Here is an 18,320-nt window from a genome sequence, read left to right on the forward strand (position 1 = left end):
AGGAGCATGAACATTTTCCTCAGGCTCCCAAGAATTTTCCTCTAGCCCATATCCTTCCCCTTGGACCAGATATTGCAACTTTCCTCTAAACATCCTAGAATCAAGAATCTTCTCCACCACATATTCTTCTTCGCCCTGTACCTCAACAGGTGGAGGAGGTGGAAGAATTCTTCCAGAGAAAGGATTTTCATGAAATGGTTTGAAAAGCGATACATGAAAAACCGGGTGAATCTTCATACTGTCAGGAAGTTTTAAGCGAAAGGTAACTGGGTTGATCTGAGCAGAAATCTGAAAAGGACCAACAAACTTTTGACCCAACTTAGCAGATGGCACATGCACCTTCAAATTCTGTGTTGATAACCAAACTTTGTCACCCACATGAAACATAGGAAGTGCTCTCCGGTGTCTGTCAGCAGCCTTTTTATAATATTCCTGAGCTTCCCTCAAAGTCTCAATCAATTTTTCCTGAATCTCCTGCAATGTAGTTAGTCTGTTGGTAACAGCAGGAATTGGAGTTGTGATAGGGAGATCAGGAATAAAAACTGGATGATAACCGGTGTTTAAGTAAAAGGGACTTTGAGAGGTGGAACTATGTTTAGAATTGTTGTATGCAATTGTTTGATTAGTTCTCTCAGTCTGACCATTAGACTGGGAATGAAAAGCAGAGGACAGATTGATTGTAACACCCAAGGCTGAGCAAAAGCTTTTCCAAAATTTCGAAGTAAACTGCACACCTCTGTCAGACACCACATCATCAGGGATTCCATGCAGTTTAAATACTTCTCGAACCATTCGTTCTGCAGTCTGTTCAGCAGTGGGCACCCCCTTCACTGGAACAAAATGGGCCATCTTTGTGAGACGGTCAACCACCACCAAAATGGTGGTCATTTCTTTTGAGGGAAGTAGATCTACCACAAAATCCATAGAAATAGACCCCCATGGTCTCGATGGAACAGGGAGTGGCTGAAGCAACCCCAAAGGAGAGGCTCGGGGAGTTTTATTGCGTGCACAGGTCAAGCATGAGGCCACATAGCGTTTGACATCCTTCTTGTACCCCGGCCACCAAAAGGAACGTGACAACAGTTCTTCGGTCTTAGTAACTCCAAAATGCCCAGCAAGTTTGGAATCATGAACCAACTTGAGAGCTTCCACCCGAACAGATTCAGGTACATAAAGATGATGTCCTTGAATCCAAAAGCCATTTTTGTACACCAGGTTCATGTCCCTAGGAGGATCATTGAGAAGTGGGTCATTCTCATACCCCTCTTTGAGAAGACTCAAGAATGTCTTTGCACTTGTGGCCCCTAGGAAGTTCTTTTGCGTTAGGATGGAACATTCGGAGTTGCCCTCCAGGGGAGGCTCGGACAGCATCCTTGATAAGGTATCGGCCTTACCATTCCTCGATCCCGGTGGATATGATATAACAAAATTAAATCTGGAAAAGAATAGAGATCAGCAAGATTGTCTAGAAAACAATCTCTTGGCCGAATGAATAAATTCCAGATTTTTATGGTCCGTGAGAACAGTTACAGGATGATTAGCCCCTTCTAGCAGATGCCTCCATTCAGAAAAGGCTTCCTTAATTGCCAGTAGCTCTTTATTCCCAATGTCGTAATTTCTTTCGGCTGAGGACATCAAAAGGGAGAAGAAGGCACAAGGATGAAGCTGCATCTTTTCACCACTTCGCTGAGACAGGATCGCTCCCACGGCAGAATTGGAGGCATCCACTTCCACTGTAAAGGGTAGTTCAGGATCCGGATGTACCAAAATTGGTGCAGAAGTGAAAAGAGTTTTTAGTTTTTCAAACGCAGCTTGTGCCTCAGAGGTCCACACAAAGGGTACCCCTTTCTTTGTAAGCTGTGTGATTGGAGCTATCACTTTAGAAAAGTTTCTTATAAATTTTCTGTAAAAGTTGGCAAACCCGACGAAACGTTGAATTTCCTTAACATTTCCAGGTGCTGACCAATCTACCACTGCTTTGATTTTCTCTGGATCCATGCTCACGCCCTCTGGAGAAATGATATAGCCTAAGAACTGGATCTGGGTTTGTTCAAACTCACATTTCTACAATTTAATGTAGAGTCTATTCTTCCTTAATCTTTCTAAAACTGTGCAAGCATGTTTGCGGTGCTCCTCCCAATTATTGGAAAAGATAAGGATATCATCTAGATAGGCAATCACAAATTGGTCCAACAGATCACGAAAAAACATCGTTGACAAAATGTTGAAATGTTGCAGGGGCATTGCAAAGTCCAAACGGCATCACCAAGGACTCGAAATGCCCATACCTAGTTCTGAAGGCAGTCTTCCATTCGTCTCCTTGACGAATGCGGACAAGATTATATGCCCCTCGTAGATCAAGCTTGGTAAAGATCTTGGCAGAGCGAAGTCTTTCCAACATTTCAGAGATCAAAGGTAATGGATAGCGGTTTTTAATAGTAATTTTATTCATGTCTCTGTAGTCAATGCATGGACGCAAGGTGGAGTCTTTCTTTTCAACGAAGAACAGGGCTGCCCCCGCTGGAGAAGTTGAGTGTCTAATAAAGCCCTTCTCCAAATTCTCATCGATCCACACCCTGAATACTTTTAATTCAGGTTCCGACAGATTGAAGAGGCGGCCAAAAGGTATTTCTGCCCCTGGGAGCAGCTCAATGGGGCAATCATATGGGCGATGAGGGGGTAATAGATCTGCATTCTTCTTGTCACAGACGTCCCGGAACTCATGGTAATGTGTGGGCAAGTTGTCATATGACTGGGTAGCCACTATATCACCTTGCGCTTCCTCGGTCAGCGATGAACTTGGTCGGCAAGGTTTTTTGCAATGTTTTTCACAGTGGGAGGACGTAAAATCTATAGTCCGTGCTCCCCAGTTGATGGAAGGATTGTGAGTGGAGAACCAAGGAATGCCCAGGATGATGGGAAACTTGGGTGATGTAATCAGCTGAAAGCTGATGGTCTCACAATGGTCAGCCTCAAACAACAGTTTCAGGGGGACCGTTTTATTGGTAACAGGTTCTGAAGATAAAGGTGACCCATCAACTGTCTCCATATCAATAGGGGTAAATGTGTCTCTAGCTTCAATATTATTGCTGTTGGCAAACTCTATATCCATAAAGTTCCCCCCCCGCCCCGGAGTCCAGCATAGCTGAGCAGGAGATTTCACGGCCCTCAAATACAAGTTTAATAGGGATAACAAAGTGAGAAAGTAGTGAGTTCACTTTATTCTCTTCAGAAATCAGTGGGGAGACAGACTGGCTTATAGAGTTTATGTGTTCAGGCTCAATCACATCAGTCACAGCAATAGTTCTTTTAACCTTGTTAGGACAATTAATTGCATAATGACCAGAATCCCCACAATAAAGACATAAGTTCTCTGAACGTCTTCTCTCTTTCTCCTGGATGGAAATGGATCTCTTGATTGCATCAACCTGCATAGGCTCAGGAGTGTTAGGACCCAGAGAGACTCTTGAATCCTGCTGAACAAATGGACTAGCAGAGAAATGCATGCCCCTATTACTTCCAAACATTCCCAACCTCTCCTTCCTCCTTTCTGTAAGCCTTTGATCGATTCAGATACACAATTGGATAAATTCCTCAAGATCATTAGGAGTATCACCTCTGGCAAGCTCATCCTTTACCTGTTCAGAAAGCCCTTGGCGAAACTGGCTCTTTTGTGCTGCAGGGTTCCAAGTGGTATCTGCCATCCAACTTCTGAATTCGGCTGTATATTCAGTGACCGAGCGTCTACCCTGCCGCAGACTATGCAATTTTGCTTCGGCAGTAGCACAACGGTTGGGATCATCAAAAACCTGATTCATTGCAGTCAAAAAGGTATCGAAATTATTCAGAATGTTATGGTTCTGCTCTATATAAGGGGAGGCCCAAGCTAGAGCTTCCCCAGTCAGAAGCCCAATAATAAACATTACCTTCTTTTTCTCTGAAGGAAACGCAGCAGGGTACATTTGGAAATATACACGACATTGATTAAAGAAACCCCTGTAGTGGCGGCGGTCTCCATTAAACCTAGATGGTTGGGGCATATGTGAGCTAGGATCATCTCGGTTCAGCAGTTGTCTCTGCAGAGCCTGAATCTCTCCCTGTTGCCTTTCTACTATACCTTGCAGTTCAGAAAATTTTTCTTGGTAGGTAACACCAAACTTTTGCAGCTCTGAAATTTGCTGCCTGACAGGAGCCATGGCATTTGCTATAGCGGCCTCCATGTTTTAGGCCAGATTATTCTGTCACGATCTGGGTCAGGTTCAGAGACCAGTTGCTACAGGCGTTGTAAGGCTTACCTGAAACCAGCAGGATTGGTACACCAGCGGCCCACCCTGGGAATGACGCAGGCTCACCTGAGGTGCGGGGTCTAAGCATCCACCGGTCTTCCCCAGAGCTCCTAATGGTGGAGATGGATTTGGCTGCGTGTGAATGCCAGGTCGCAGATCTCAGGATCACCCCACCAGGGAATGAGTAGGCTGGAAACCAAAAGCGGATCAAACCGTTCAGGGATCAAACAGAAGCGGAGTCAGTCACAAGCCAAGGGTCGGTCACCAATGGTAGTAGATAGGATGAGGCAGAATCGTAGTCAGTAGCAAGCCAAAGGTCAGTAACGTAGATGAAGACGGCAGCAGGAACAGTAAGCGGGATATTGGCTGGTAAGGCACAATAATCTGGCAACCAGGAAGTGCAGAGACATGGCTTTTATAGGAAGTTCATGGGAAGAGCAAGGAGTTCAAGGTTCAAGACAAAAGAGGCCAAAGGCAGGATCATCCAAAGAATTGTCAAGGGAGCTGTCCAGCATTCTCGGTGGCTCAGTGAGAAGAAACACCATCTCCCACCGCAGAAGGCCCAGGTTCGATTCCAGGCTCTGACAAAGAGTTTAGAGGTAAATGGGAGCAGGGAGATGGGTCTTAAGTTGTTCAGGTTGGTGGGGTCCAGGGAGGGTTTTTTAAGTATGGGAGTGATGTGTGAATGCTTTAGAGGGGCGGGTAAGGCACCATTAGAGAGGGAGAGATTGAAGATGTGAGTAAGGGAGCATTGGACAGAAGAAGAGGGTTACCGTAGTAATTGTGAGGGGACAGGATCCAGGGGGCAGGTGGTGAAAGAGGCTTCTGAAAAAACTTTACCGACCTCTTCAGTAGTAGCAAAGTCAAAATAGGAAAGTGTTGAGGGAGGTTTAGTGCAAGGTAAGCGAAGAAGGATAGATGTCTGTGTAGTGGAAATTCCACTACAAATTGCATCAATCTTGTTTTTGAAATGATTTGCAATCTCGTAAGCAGTGAGTGAGGTACTGGGTGGAGGTGGAGAAAGTAGAGAGTTAAAAGTAGAGAAGAGACAACAAGGACTGGATAACAAGCTATTAATAAAAGTGACAAAGTAGGCTTGTGTGGCAGCATGGAGGGAGGAATTGTATGTTAAGAAAGCAGATTTATATAGGGTGAATGCTTGCTGAGATTTGGTTTTACTCCACAATCGCTTCAGTGCACGACTACGTCGCTTAAGATTTCTGGTGTCGTCAGTCTGCACAGTTGTAATGGTCGGGGCCTGATACTTCATGTAGTTAGAGGAGCAAGTGAGTCTAGTGTGGATGAAAGCGAACTGTAGTTGACAGCAGTGGCCTGGTCAGGGCAGGACAGGGGAGAGATTCTGTCATAGAGGCAGTCAGTTGCAGAGTGGAAAAGAGAAGGGTTTAAGTTGTGAAGGTTTCTGTGGGTAATTGTTTGCCGCTTGGAGTAATAGGTGTTTGAAGACGAGGACACTGTAAAGGTGATGAGATTGTGATCAGAGAGAGGAAAGGGAGTGTTTGTGATGTTGTCGGGAGTGCAAAGATGGGAGAAAACAAGGTCTAATGTATTCCATTAAGATTGAGTGGAGGACTGTGTCCATTGTGTTAAGGCAAAAGATGACGTTAGGTTGAAGAGCTGGGATGTAGCTGGGTTGTTAAAATTAATAGGGATGTTAAAAGCTCCGAGAATGATAGTGGGTACTTCAGAGGAGAAAAAGTAGGGTAGCCAGGCAGAGATGTCATCAAGAAAGTGGGACATCGGTCCAGGAGGCCAGTAGATCACTGCAATCCTCAGAGAAATGGGAGAAAACAGAATGCAGTGAGTCTCGAAAGAAGAGAAGGATAGAGAGGGAGGGTTATGGAGGACTTGAAAGGTACTCAGTGGGGATAGAAGCAAACCAACTCCATGAACATTGATTATGTGCAAACATGGAAGAGTTTCTTGTATTGTCCTTTTAGTTAAGTGTTGGTGCTTTGCAAATGTGAGCCAATTCTCTCTTGCCATACGTTTTATTTCTCTTACAAACCACGTACAAATATGATGTGTCTTCACAATGAACATTTATGACATCTGGAAGTCTTTTGGTCAATACTGGCCAGTTTATTCCTGGTCAGGGCCGTTCGGCGAACTGTCGCCATCTGTGGATGCCGAAGGAGGCTGGGTTGTTTTGCTGTGAACGCTGTTTATGCTGGTGTCGGCTCGGGTACCAGTTATTGTGAGTTTTATACTATGTGTTACAAATAAATCCTTTTTTAACATTGCTACACTATGAGTTTTCTCCTCTCTTGCTTTCTGAGCCCATTTCGAGTTTGAGAAGATGTGTATGCTATTCTGAATTGTCCCATATACGCTGGTGTTCATCTGCAGATCGTTGCTCCCAGAGCAGAAGTGCTTGTGCTGGTTTATAGTCTGACCAGCATTGTGCTCTGGTGAGTTTATTAATCTATTTGGTGGTGCATTGGAGCACGGTGTTTTGTGGTTTTTCACATGAAGTTTTGAAGATATTAAGCAAGTTCAATTTCTGGCGTTGGACTTTTCACATTACATTTGATATTAAGGACATTTTTGTGATTTATATTTATTTATATATATGGCCACAAGTCTGGTTTTGCAGTCCAGATGAAAGACATCTGCCCACAGATGATCAGTATACATTGTGTGGCTCATCACTTGCAGCTTGCTGTCTTGGATGTTTGCAAGGAAGTGCCATACCTACAAATAACTATATTTGTAGGCATTTTGAACAGATATCAACTGAAGGATCAACTGATTCTGCTAAGGTTAAAGGTATCGTGAAAGAAATTTGTTGCACTTTTGTATTTCCTACTGGATTTTTATGGCAAGCTGAAGCCATTGTCAGAGGGTCTTCTCACACATTCATTTTGCAGTTTTTAGCCATCTGTAAAATCTTATTTGTCCTTTGACTTTCCAATGCTGAACCCAAGCAAAAACTGCGAAAAGTAAGTTTGTGATATCACAATCTACGGTTACAGTGTAGGTGGTTTCTGTAATCCTCCATGTCTCTTCGGTGTTTTCTAACATTCACCTACCAGTTTCACACTATACACCCCGCAATTATTGCCAATATGTCTGTGGTGGTTCTCATATATCCGGGTATTGATAACTATTGTTAGTCATAAGCTATTGGACTTCTATAATGTTGAATATATTTTACTGCTCATCCAAGCAGCTTTTTTAGGCTCTAATGCATGTCAAGAAATACCCTAGCATTTATAAACACGCAGGTAACTCAGTCACCTAATACAATTATCATTGAGTATATAAAAGATGTTAATTGCCCAAGTACAAGATCAGTGTGAAAGTTTGTAAATCCATCGTATTGCTGAAAGTGGGGAATTGTCAAATTGTTTAGGGTAAAGATGTTAAATAGCACTAAAGGGTGACAGGTAGCTTATACGCCCCCCCCCTCCCCCCAATACACACATACATGTACTCCTCTTTAAGGATAGTTGTTCCAGTTTATATTTGTTTTACTTTAAAGTAGGCAGACTATTTCAAGAGGCAAGCTAAAAAGCTTTGATCCAGATTCAGAAACAATGAGACAAATCTAACATTTTAAATTCACATTTAAAATAGTAGAGAGGTCAACACTGGGATTATATACGTAGATTGTTGTAGTGGTATGATACCTGCTAAAAAAAAGAGTGTTGTAATCTGTCCCTTTTTACTGATGGAAAAAAAGCACACTTGTTTTTTTTTCCCCTTGATCTTGAGCAGAACTCAGAGAGTGTGTGCAACCAAGAGAGTATACATCAGGAAGGAAACCAAAAACATCTGAACTAGGCAACATATGGCAGTTACTACAAAAAATGTAGGGGTTGGGTGAGGTGTATACCATGACATCTACCAGAGACCCCTGCAGACTGTGGCTCACAGTATGGTCTCCAGAATAAGGATAATGGCTACAACTGGGGAACATGGTGGAAAGTAGCATGTAGCTTCTGCTGTAGCAGCCACCCAGACAAATGTACGAAAAAAACCAAAAAAACATATTGTTAAAAGTAACCTTAGGACAATTGTGAAGAATGAGCATTACAACAAAATACTCTATAAGAGTGAAGGCCATTCAACTCTGGGGTTTAAAAAGAAAGTGCAGGGCAGGTAGGTGAGTAGGAGGGGTGAAGTGGCAAGAGGAACACATCTCAAAATGTAGGTATAATCTAATCAACCCAGGTTAGATTGCCAACCCCTGGCATTAATTGGGGTGCACATACCTCTCTGTCCCACCTCTATGCCCCCCAGTAACCCCCCCCACCCCCCGGCAAGCTAATGCAGCTTTTGAAAGTCTGCCAATTAATACACATTAAATTCAAGTGCAGAGTTCATTTAACCCTGAGATAGAAGAGTCTCACATGGTGAACACATAGTTCAGGAAGAGACCTCATCCATTCTCCATGGAGACTTCCCCAAAAGTATCTCTTCTGGTAAGGCACATACGTTGAGTGTGCTGGAGAGCCGGTTGACATTGGCATTGGGGTCTGGGTACTGGAATGTCCTCCAGAAACTGCCAATCCTCAAAGTCCACCTGTGGTATAGTAAGTAGATCCAGAAATCTAGGAAAATCATCTTGATTTGCAATTGATTACAGTTTTCTTTCTTTTCTTTCTTTTTTTAGGTGTTTCTTAAAGCAAGAAGGTTGGAATGTTAAATGAAAATTGTTTTGAGGCATGTCTGTTATAGTTTTTTTTGCTACAGATCTGTACCTTATTACATATATTTTGGGATTGCTCTCTCCTGCAATCCTTCTGGTGACCTGGCCTAAAGATTATACAACAAATCACTGGTTTCTCTCTGCTCAACAACCCAGTGGCAGTCCTCCTCCACCTTACCTCAATGTCTAGTAAATGCTACAAGAAATCCATGTTTATACCGTTTCTAAACACAGCCAAGGCGTGTACCCTAGCTCATGGAAAAGCTTGTCTCCACCAACTCTGAGGGTGAATACTATACAAGAAATGGTGGATGTTACAGCAGCTCTTAGGGATAGGATCTCAGACCAGAACAATAAATGGTTTTACTGAAACGATTTTAAATACTCATTCACGTACAAACAATGATCATAGGCTGCTAAGTACATGATCTGTAGACAAACGTTTGATGCTTGATTCACAGCGGAACAGATGTTGAAAACCCACAGGAACCATGTCTGGCATCTGCTCTCTAGAGTGAATTAGGCCATAGCTCTCCACTCAACACTCTCCCTACTGCTATACCCCCCTTTTTTTTCTTCCCCCCTCTCTCTCTTTCCTCGCTCATTTATCAGGTTGCAATCCCTTGGACAGCAGGCCACATTTCCAGCATGATTTTATCCTATCTTTTTTTTTTCCCTATCTACTTTTAGATTTTCCTATTCATAATTCTAAAGTTTTTCCTATATGTTCTATTACATAAGACTCCCTATTCTTGATAAAAAAATTGGGTATCATCACTGTGTATGGAGCACGGTCTTCTCTATTTTCAGGAACAAAATTTATATGTAAGCTGTGAAGATCAAGATGTGATAACAATCGATCAAATTACCTTATTATATCATCCTATGCCTAGTGCACATGATGAGAATATCGGACGAATGATCTTCCATTGTTTCTGCATGCTAGTCTCATATAAAAAATGAATAGGTTAATACAGGTTTGAAAATTCTCATAAGACAGCATACAACTTCGGAAGTGATGTAATGTGTTGTATTGTAATGTATTCTTTCATTTCCAAGCATGCATGCTCTTGGTCACTGAATTTTTTCTGAACAAGTACTATACTAAATGCACAATAATCGTTTCTTCTGTTATCTTACCAGAAAAATTTTCGTGCTTGTCCCTTCGGTTATTTTTACATGAGCTGTCACGACTGGCTCTCAAAAGCTGCGTACTAATGAATAGATTATCAGACAATCTCTCCGAATGTGTTGTTTTTTTTTGTCCAGTTTCCACATTGTGTGTACCCTGCATTACATATTATGACACAATGATATACAATGTCAATATTGTTGACTTTGTGACAAAACACCTTATACTATCTTCGTATGTAATGAAAACCTTCTTTAAATAAAGAAGTAAAAAATATATATATTTTCCCTGTTCCTTGGACTGGTGATAGATTTAGATTATGTTTTCACAGTATACTGTCACTTAACTGAAAAGCAATAGATGTAAAAAAAAGCTTTTAAAAATACAGTATAGTAGTATTACTACTGGAAAACAATACTTTGCTCATATGAAAAGGTAAAAAAAATTAATGAGTGTTACAGTATTTTTGTACTTGTTTTCAGAACTCTGACTGATCTCCTGAAGCAACCAGCTCAAATTGACTTCTTAAGTGATGGGCATCGAGGGAGTGTACAGGTCCAAATCACAGAAGTTATACCAAGAATATCACCACGGAATAGTATAGGTGAGATACCAGAAAGCCTCTTTGCTTTTGCACTGCCTGTGTGTATTCAAAAATGTACTAGGGTATTTACTTTGCAGTTTAATTTTCTCTTGCTCATTCCCTTCTCAATTAAAGTAAATATAAATAGGTGGAAGCAAGTTTTCTTGTTAACAAAAGTTCTATTTATAAGATTTCTGTACATGCAGATTTTTTGATTAACAAGTATGTTACTCTGCATTTACATTAGTTTCTTTTATGTAGTACTTTGGTAAATCTGTTTGAAATGGTATTGTAACTAAGTTATGATTCTTTATAAAGTGTTATAAATAATATATTATTTTATAATATAAGTTTCAAATTCTTTGTAAATCTCTAATATTCAAAGTTTAACAATATAAGGTCAGAAGTAGTGATACCTTTAATCTTCTAAAACTACATGTTATCTTCCTATACTGGGGCTAAAACTGTTCATAGATGTAAGAATAGGGGGACATAAGGGGACACAATCTGAACACAGAGTGACTTTAAATAAAGGGATCAGTACATAAACATGGACATTATGCAGATGTATATAGTCTACCATCATTTCGGCACTGGACTAAAACCAATAGCTATTAAGCCAGCCATAGACAGTTCGAATCTCGTCCGTTTCAGCAGGGACTGGCCGAGATTCAAAACCATGTATGGGCAGGTTTAATGTACCTAAGGTGATGAATCGATCAACTTGGGCACAACCAGCCTCCTGGATTTTGCATTTGACAATCGCTAGCGGCTGTTATAGCTTCTAATAATAATTACTGTCTTCTTCTGGCAGGGACAGCTTTCCCAGCCTACCCACTGTGTTAATCGAGGAATCAAGCACATTTCTTTCTTGCAACCCATGGTTACAGGAAAGAAATTCACAATCTGTGGTCTGCCTTAGTCAATAAAGTCTAATCCTTCTAAGGACAGCTAGCAATAATAATTGTATTGCATAAATATAAAGCCTCATCCACACAGACATAGTACAGTGTACACATGAGTGAAGGCCATGCTTACCTCCAAAGGGGTGCACAGGCATTCAATGAATCCCCTTGAAGGCAGTCCCATTCATGTCAATTGGGACACAGAAGCTGCATGGACACATCCGTTGCTCCTAATTTTACAGTTATGTGAGTGCTGGTCCATGGCCCAGAACACACCCAGTGTCTCTTTCCTGATCCCTGAACGCTGTACATTACTTAATTCTGACTCCTGAACTCTGTGCATAACCTAACTCTGACCCTTGCACTCTCTGTTTCACTTAATCCGGACTCCTGAGCTCTGGGTTCTACTTAACCACTTGAGCTCCTGAGGATTTACCCCCCTTATTGACCAGGCCTCTTTTTGCTACTCAGCGCTGCACTAATTCAACTGATAATTGCGCGGTCATGCAATGCTGCACCTAAACGAAATTTACGTCCTTTTTTTCACACAAATAGAGCTTTCTTTCTGTGGTATTTGATCACCTGTGCGCTATTTATTTTTCATGCTATAAACAAAAAAAACCAAATATTTTGAAGAAAAACTATATTTTTTACTTTCAGCTATAAAAAATATATAGTAAACTCAAAGTTAGTTATAAATTTAGGCCACAATGTATTCTGCTCCATGTTTTTAGCAAAAAAAATCCCAATAAGTGTATATTGATTGCTTTGCGTGAAAGTTATAGCATCTACAAACTATGGTATAGATACTGCAATTTACAACATTTTTTTGCTATACAGCGCTGCGCTAGTTTAACGGACAATTGCGCGGTCATGCAATACGGTACATAAATGAAATTTATGTCCTTTTTTTAACACAAATAGAGCATTATTTTGGTGGCATTTGATCACCTGTGCACTTTTTATTTTTGGTGCTATAAGCAGAAAAATTTTTGAAGAAAAAAATGTTTTTTTGAAAAAAACAATATTTTCTCATTTTGGTCATAAAAAATATCTAAAAAACTCAAATTTCGTCATACATTTAGGCCAAAATGTATTCTGCTACATGTTTTTGATTAAAAAAATCCCAATAAGTGTATATTGATTGATTTTTGTGAAAGTTATAGCGTCTACAAACTATGGTATAGATAATGGAATTTACATAGCTTTTACTTTATGACTGCCCATCACATTTCTTGAGGTGCTAAAATACCAGAATAGTAAAAACACCCTCAAATGACCCCTTTTTGGAAATTAGACACCCTAAGCTATCTGCTGAGAGGCATATTGAGTCCATGGAAGATTTATTTTTTTTCCACAAGTTTCGGGAAAATGACAAAAACTTTATTTTTTTTTTTTTTTTTACACGAAGTTGTCATTTAAATGATTTATTTCTCGCACAAGCCATGGGTATATTTGGGATTACACCCCAAAATACATTCTGCTACTTCTACTGAGTATGGGGATACCACCAATGACCATTTTGAAAGCCTGAAGGTGCGTAACTTCCTCATTACACTTCCTTACTACCTATCACAGTTTCGAAGGCCCTGACATGCCAGGATAGCCCCAAACCACCCCAAATGACCCCTTTCTGGAAAGTAGACACCCCAAGGAATTTAAAAAGAAGCATGGTGAGTATTTTGCAGATCTCATTTTTTTTCTCACAAGGTTTTGAAATATAAAAAAAAAAATAGAAAAAATGTTTTTTTTCTTCATTTTCCAAAAACTTGTGGCAACAAATGAGATCTGCAAAATACTTACCGTGCTTTTTATCAAATTCCTTGGGGTGTCTACTTTCCAAAAAGGGGTAATATGGGGGGGCTAGGTGCTATCCTGGCATTTCATGGCCTCCGAAACTGTGATAGGTAGTCTGGAAGTGTAATGAGGAAATAAAGCCCTTTAAAAGCCTGAAGGTGCTTATTGGATTTTGGGGTCCTGTACTTGGCTAGACTGCCAAAAAGTCTCTCACATGTGGTACCCCCATACTCGGGAGAAGTAGCAAAATGTATTTTGGGGAGTAATTCCACATATAACCATGGCATGTGTGAGCAGTAAATCATTTAAGTGACAATTTTGTGTAGAAAAAATTTTTTTATTTTTGTCATTTTCCAAAAACTTGTGGTAAAAAAATAAATTCTTCTATTGATTCAACATGCCTCTCAGCAAATAGTTTGGGGTGACTACTCCAACAAGGGGTCATTTTGGGGGGTGGGGGCGTTTTATGCCCAGCATTAGACGTTTATGCCACACATCACTCACTCTTCTACCCACCTGAAGACTAAGCCTTTTTGTTCACATGAAAAAAAATCAGTATTTTTTGCTAGGAAATTAATTTAAACCCCCAAACATTATATATTTTTTTTAAAGCAGACACCCTAGTGAATAAAATGCAATTTTTTTAAAAAAATACACTTTTTTACTTTTAATGCACAAAAACACAATATATTGGCCAATTGTTTGGTAAAGTATAAAAGATAATGGTATGCCGAGTAAATAGATACCAAACATGACATACTTTAAAACTGTGCATGCCCCGTTCAATGGCGACAAACTGCAAACATTTTTAATATCCATAGGCAGCGCTTTAAAAGCCTTTAAAAGCCACCATTTTAGATTTCCAGAGGAGGTCTAGTGTTAGAATTACTGCCCTTGATCTGACGTTCACGGCAATACCTCACATGCATGGTGCAACCGCTGTTTACATAACGGCACAGGGTCAAGGCTTGTGCACACAGGTGTACGCGCATGGCAGTGGCAATTTTTTTTTTAATTTATTTTCATTTTTTAAAATTATTTTTACATTGTACCTTTTCATTTTTTTTTTTTTAGCACTTTTAATGCTATAACAGGGAATGCAAATATCCCCTATAACTTCAATGGGCATTGTCATATATTCTCTTTTCAGAAATCTGGGGTCTATCACACTCTAGATATCTCCTCTGCCCTTACATTATTTAATCAAACCAAAATCGGTGTGATCAGATGCTTTCCCAATTTCCAAATGGCGCTGTTTATATCGTGCGAAACTGAAGTGATGAAATGCTTGTAGCTTCCGAATTCTTAGACTATAGAGATGATTGGCACCATTCTGGTCTCCAATCAGCTCTATGGACAGCTGGCAGAAACACCGGCTGCATTCTCAGGTTCCCCTGATGGCACGGGACTGCCCGAGAAGGCCGTGAAAGGCAGCAGGGAAGGGGGGACATCATCTCCCACTGCTTGTAAAAGCAATCTTGCAGCTAATTAGCCACTAGGATTGCTTTTACATGAAAGACGATCACCGGCTGAAAAAAATGCAGCTGTAGGCATCATCCTGGTATAACCATTCAAATCCAGTGATGTACCAGTACATCGCTGGTCCTTGTTGGTTATATATGCTCTTTTTTTTTGTATCCAGCCAGTGGACTGAAAAAAAAAATGAAAAGAAATCTCTGCCAGAAAAAGTGTGTGGTATGCCCACCATTAGAATATACCACCCTGCATCCACCCACTTCTAATGGTGGGCACACATTAGGTTACACTTTGCCACAAGTGCCAGTTCCAAGATTGTACAAATGTCTAAATAGAGGCACGCTTGAATAAAAATTGTCCACGTATAAGTGGTACCCCATATGGAGAAATGATGACACCAAGTCCCAAACTATCTTGCCACTGCTCCCCATGTAGTCTGGGCATCTGGGCGGGCTCCACGTGACTATCTTTTCCCTCGTAAATCCGAAACTTATAAGTATAGCCTGTTGTCCTCTCACAGGTCTTCTACATCTTGACCCCATATCTGGCACGCTTGCTGGGGAGAAATTGTTTGAATGCAAGGCGGCCAGAAAAATTAATAAGGGACTCATCAACGCAGATGTTTTGCTGGGGAGTATAGACATCTGCAAATTTTAGGTTAAGGTGATTTACAAGGGGCTGAATTTTGTGGAGCCGATCAAATTCAGGGTTACCCCGAGGATGACAGTGTATTGTCGCTGAAATGCATAAAACACATTATACTCTCATATCTATGCCTGGCCATGGCAGCAGAGAACACGGCACATGATGAATCGGGTCTGTGGACCAATACAACCGCAATTCATTTCTTTTAGTAATGCCCATGTTGAGGGTTAGGCCCAAAAAAAATGTAAATTTGAAAACCGTAATGAGTTTCCATGCGAATGCTCTGGCAAAGTTTCAATTTGGGTTGGCGGCAATAAATTGTTGTGCATATAAACTGCTTTGATCCACAATCAACGCATACAATATCCGTGAAAAACAGCTCCAAAAATCAAGGAGGTATGTGAAAGACCAGGATGTACTAGACCGCTGGTACTCGATAGTTCACCAAAAGGTAGAGCGGCACTAGTACTGGCACTCTGCTGCATATGAGAGTCATCAAAATTTGCTGGGGGAGAAGGGGGGGGTAAGCGTAGGGGCTAAACGCAGGTGTTTGCAAGTGCAGGGGCTGATCCCGCTAACGCTGCATTTTTGGGGACGCTATACTAATGTGAGCGCTGGTATAGTGCTGACCTGATCAAAGATATTGACCCGTTCAGACACTATACGAGCAATGGAGGATTATTGTACATGAGCATGCTCCTGGCAATCAAGGGGTTAAACGTGATGACTGGTGTACTGAGGGGCAATCTGACGCTATCTGGGAGGGGTGTGAATACCACGGGAGTGCGAATCACGTATATATATATATATATATATATATATATATATATATATATGTGATTTTGCGTACCCATGCTGCCCTGTAGCAGTATTTCTGCAGTAGGGTGGTCAGGAAGCGGTTACAGAAGAGGTTTGTGTTATGGCGCTGCGTTACTTTAACTGACAATTGCGCGGTGATGCAACACTGCACCCAAATTAAATTTACATCCTTTTTTTCCCACAAATTGAGCTTTCTTTTGGTGGTATTTGATCACCTGTGCGTTTTTAAATTTTTGCGCTATAAAAAAAAAGGCTGACAATTTTGAGAAAAAAAAACAATATTTTGGACTTTTTGCTATAAAACATGTCCAGTAAAAAAAATTTAAAAATCTAATTTTGTCACAAATTTCATCCAAAATGCATTCTGCAACATGTCTTTGCTAAAAAAAATCCCAATACGTGTAAATTAATTGGTTTACATGAAAGTTTTAGCGTTTCCAAATGGCGGGAAAGATACTGGGATTTTTTATTTTTATTTATACTAATAATGGCGGCGATCAGCGACATATGGCGGCGATCAGTGACTTATGGCAGAACTACGGGACTGCGGCGGACATTTTGACACTGGGGGGGAACTGACTTGGGGTCACTGACATCCCCAGTAACACCAATACAGTGATCAGTGAAAAAAAAACCCACTGACACTGTACTAATGGCACTGGGGAGGAAGGGGGTAACATTTTTAGAGTTTACTGTGTGAGGGGAGTGTTTTACTAGGGGGCGGGGGTGTGTGCTGGACAGGGACAGGCTGATCGAGGGAGCTGTGTCAGTTCTCTGCAGCTTGTCACGAGCTGTCAGAGAACTGGCACAGAACAGGGCTGTGTGTAAACAATGCAGCCCTGCTCTGTGTCAGCGATCACCGTGAATCGCGGGGAAACGGCCGGTAATCACCGGCCGTGACCCGGCGGCTGACACCCGCTGCTGACACCCGCGGGACATGTAGGACGGGCACTCTCCTCGCGGGTGCCCCCTACCTGTTTTGCAAAACTACGTTTTAAAACGTGGTTTTGCCTGCCCATGCCGCCCTGCAACCGTTTTAATGCGGTGGCTGGGTGGCAAGTGGTTAAACATTACATGTGAACTCTGTGTGCTACTAATCATGCACACATTACCCCCATACTTAAAAAGCCCTCCCTGGACCCCAATGACCCAACCAACCTCAGACCCATCTCCCTGCTCCCATTTACATCCAAACTCCTCAAGCGCCTAGTCTACACCCGCCTAAGCTCTCACCTCAACGACAACAACCTTCTCGATCCCCTACAGTACGGCTTCTGTCCCCTACACTCCACCGAAACTGCCTTACTCAAACTCTCCAACGACCTGCTAACCGCCAAAGCTAATGGCCACTATTCAGTGCTCCTACTCCTTGACCTCTCTGCGGCCTTTGACACAGTCGACCACCCCCTCCTCCTCAAAAAACTACACTCCCTCGGCCTCAGAGATTCTGCTCTCTCCTGGCTCTCATCCTACATGTCACAACGCTTTTTCAGCGTTGCCTATAATGCTACCACCTCCCCTTCACTCCCCCTCTCTGTTGGGGTCCCTCAGGGCTCCATCCTCGGGCCCCTTCTCTTCTCCATATACACCTCCTCCCTTAGCCAACTCATACACTCTCACGGCTTCAACTACCACCTATATGCTGACGACACACAAATCTATCTCTCAACCCCCCACCTCACCACCTCAGTCTCCGCCCGAATCACACACCTACTGAGCGACATATCTGACTGGATGTCGCTCCACTTCCTTAAACTGAACCTCTCCAAAACTGAGTTTCTTGTCTTCCCCCCAGCCCGGACACCACCCCCCCTTGACTTCTCCATCACATCCAACAACGCCACCATCAAACCCGCCCCGCAGACCAGAGTACTTGGTGTCATTCTGGACTCCAACCTATCCTTCCAGCCCCAAGTCCAATCTTTAACAAGCTCATGCAGACTCCAAAATACGCACGTTCCTAACCCCAGAAACCACTAAACAGCTCATCCACTCCCTCATCATA

At 41.8% G+C, this 18,320-nt stretch overlaps 1 protein-coding gene across 1 annotated transcript in view; it reads left to right on the plus strand.

Annotated features, from left to right (window-relative positions):
• The window catches only part of LOC149456543 (protein shisa-9-like), a 179,534-nt gene that overhangs the window by 60,561 nt on the left and 100,653 nt on the right, over positions 1–18,320 (plus strand). Inside the window, exon 2 of the mRNA XM_089684849.1 lies at positions 10,573–10,694. Coding sequence (XP_089540975.1) covers positions 10,573–10,694 — 122 coding nt within the window. The remainder of the gene's footprint in view (positions 1–10,572; positions 10,695–18,320) is intronic.

This window comes from Staurois parvus, unplaced genomic scaffold (assembly GCF_062004578.1).
Source record: "Staurois parvus isolate SC_StPar_1 unplaced genomic scaffold, SC_StPar_1.0 ptg000360l, whole genome shotgun sequence".
In the NCBI taxonomy this organism is placed as follows: Eukaryota; Metazoa; Chordata; class Amphibia; order Anura; family Ranidae; genus Staurois; species Staurois parvus.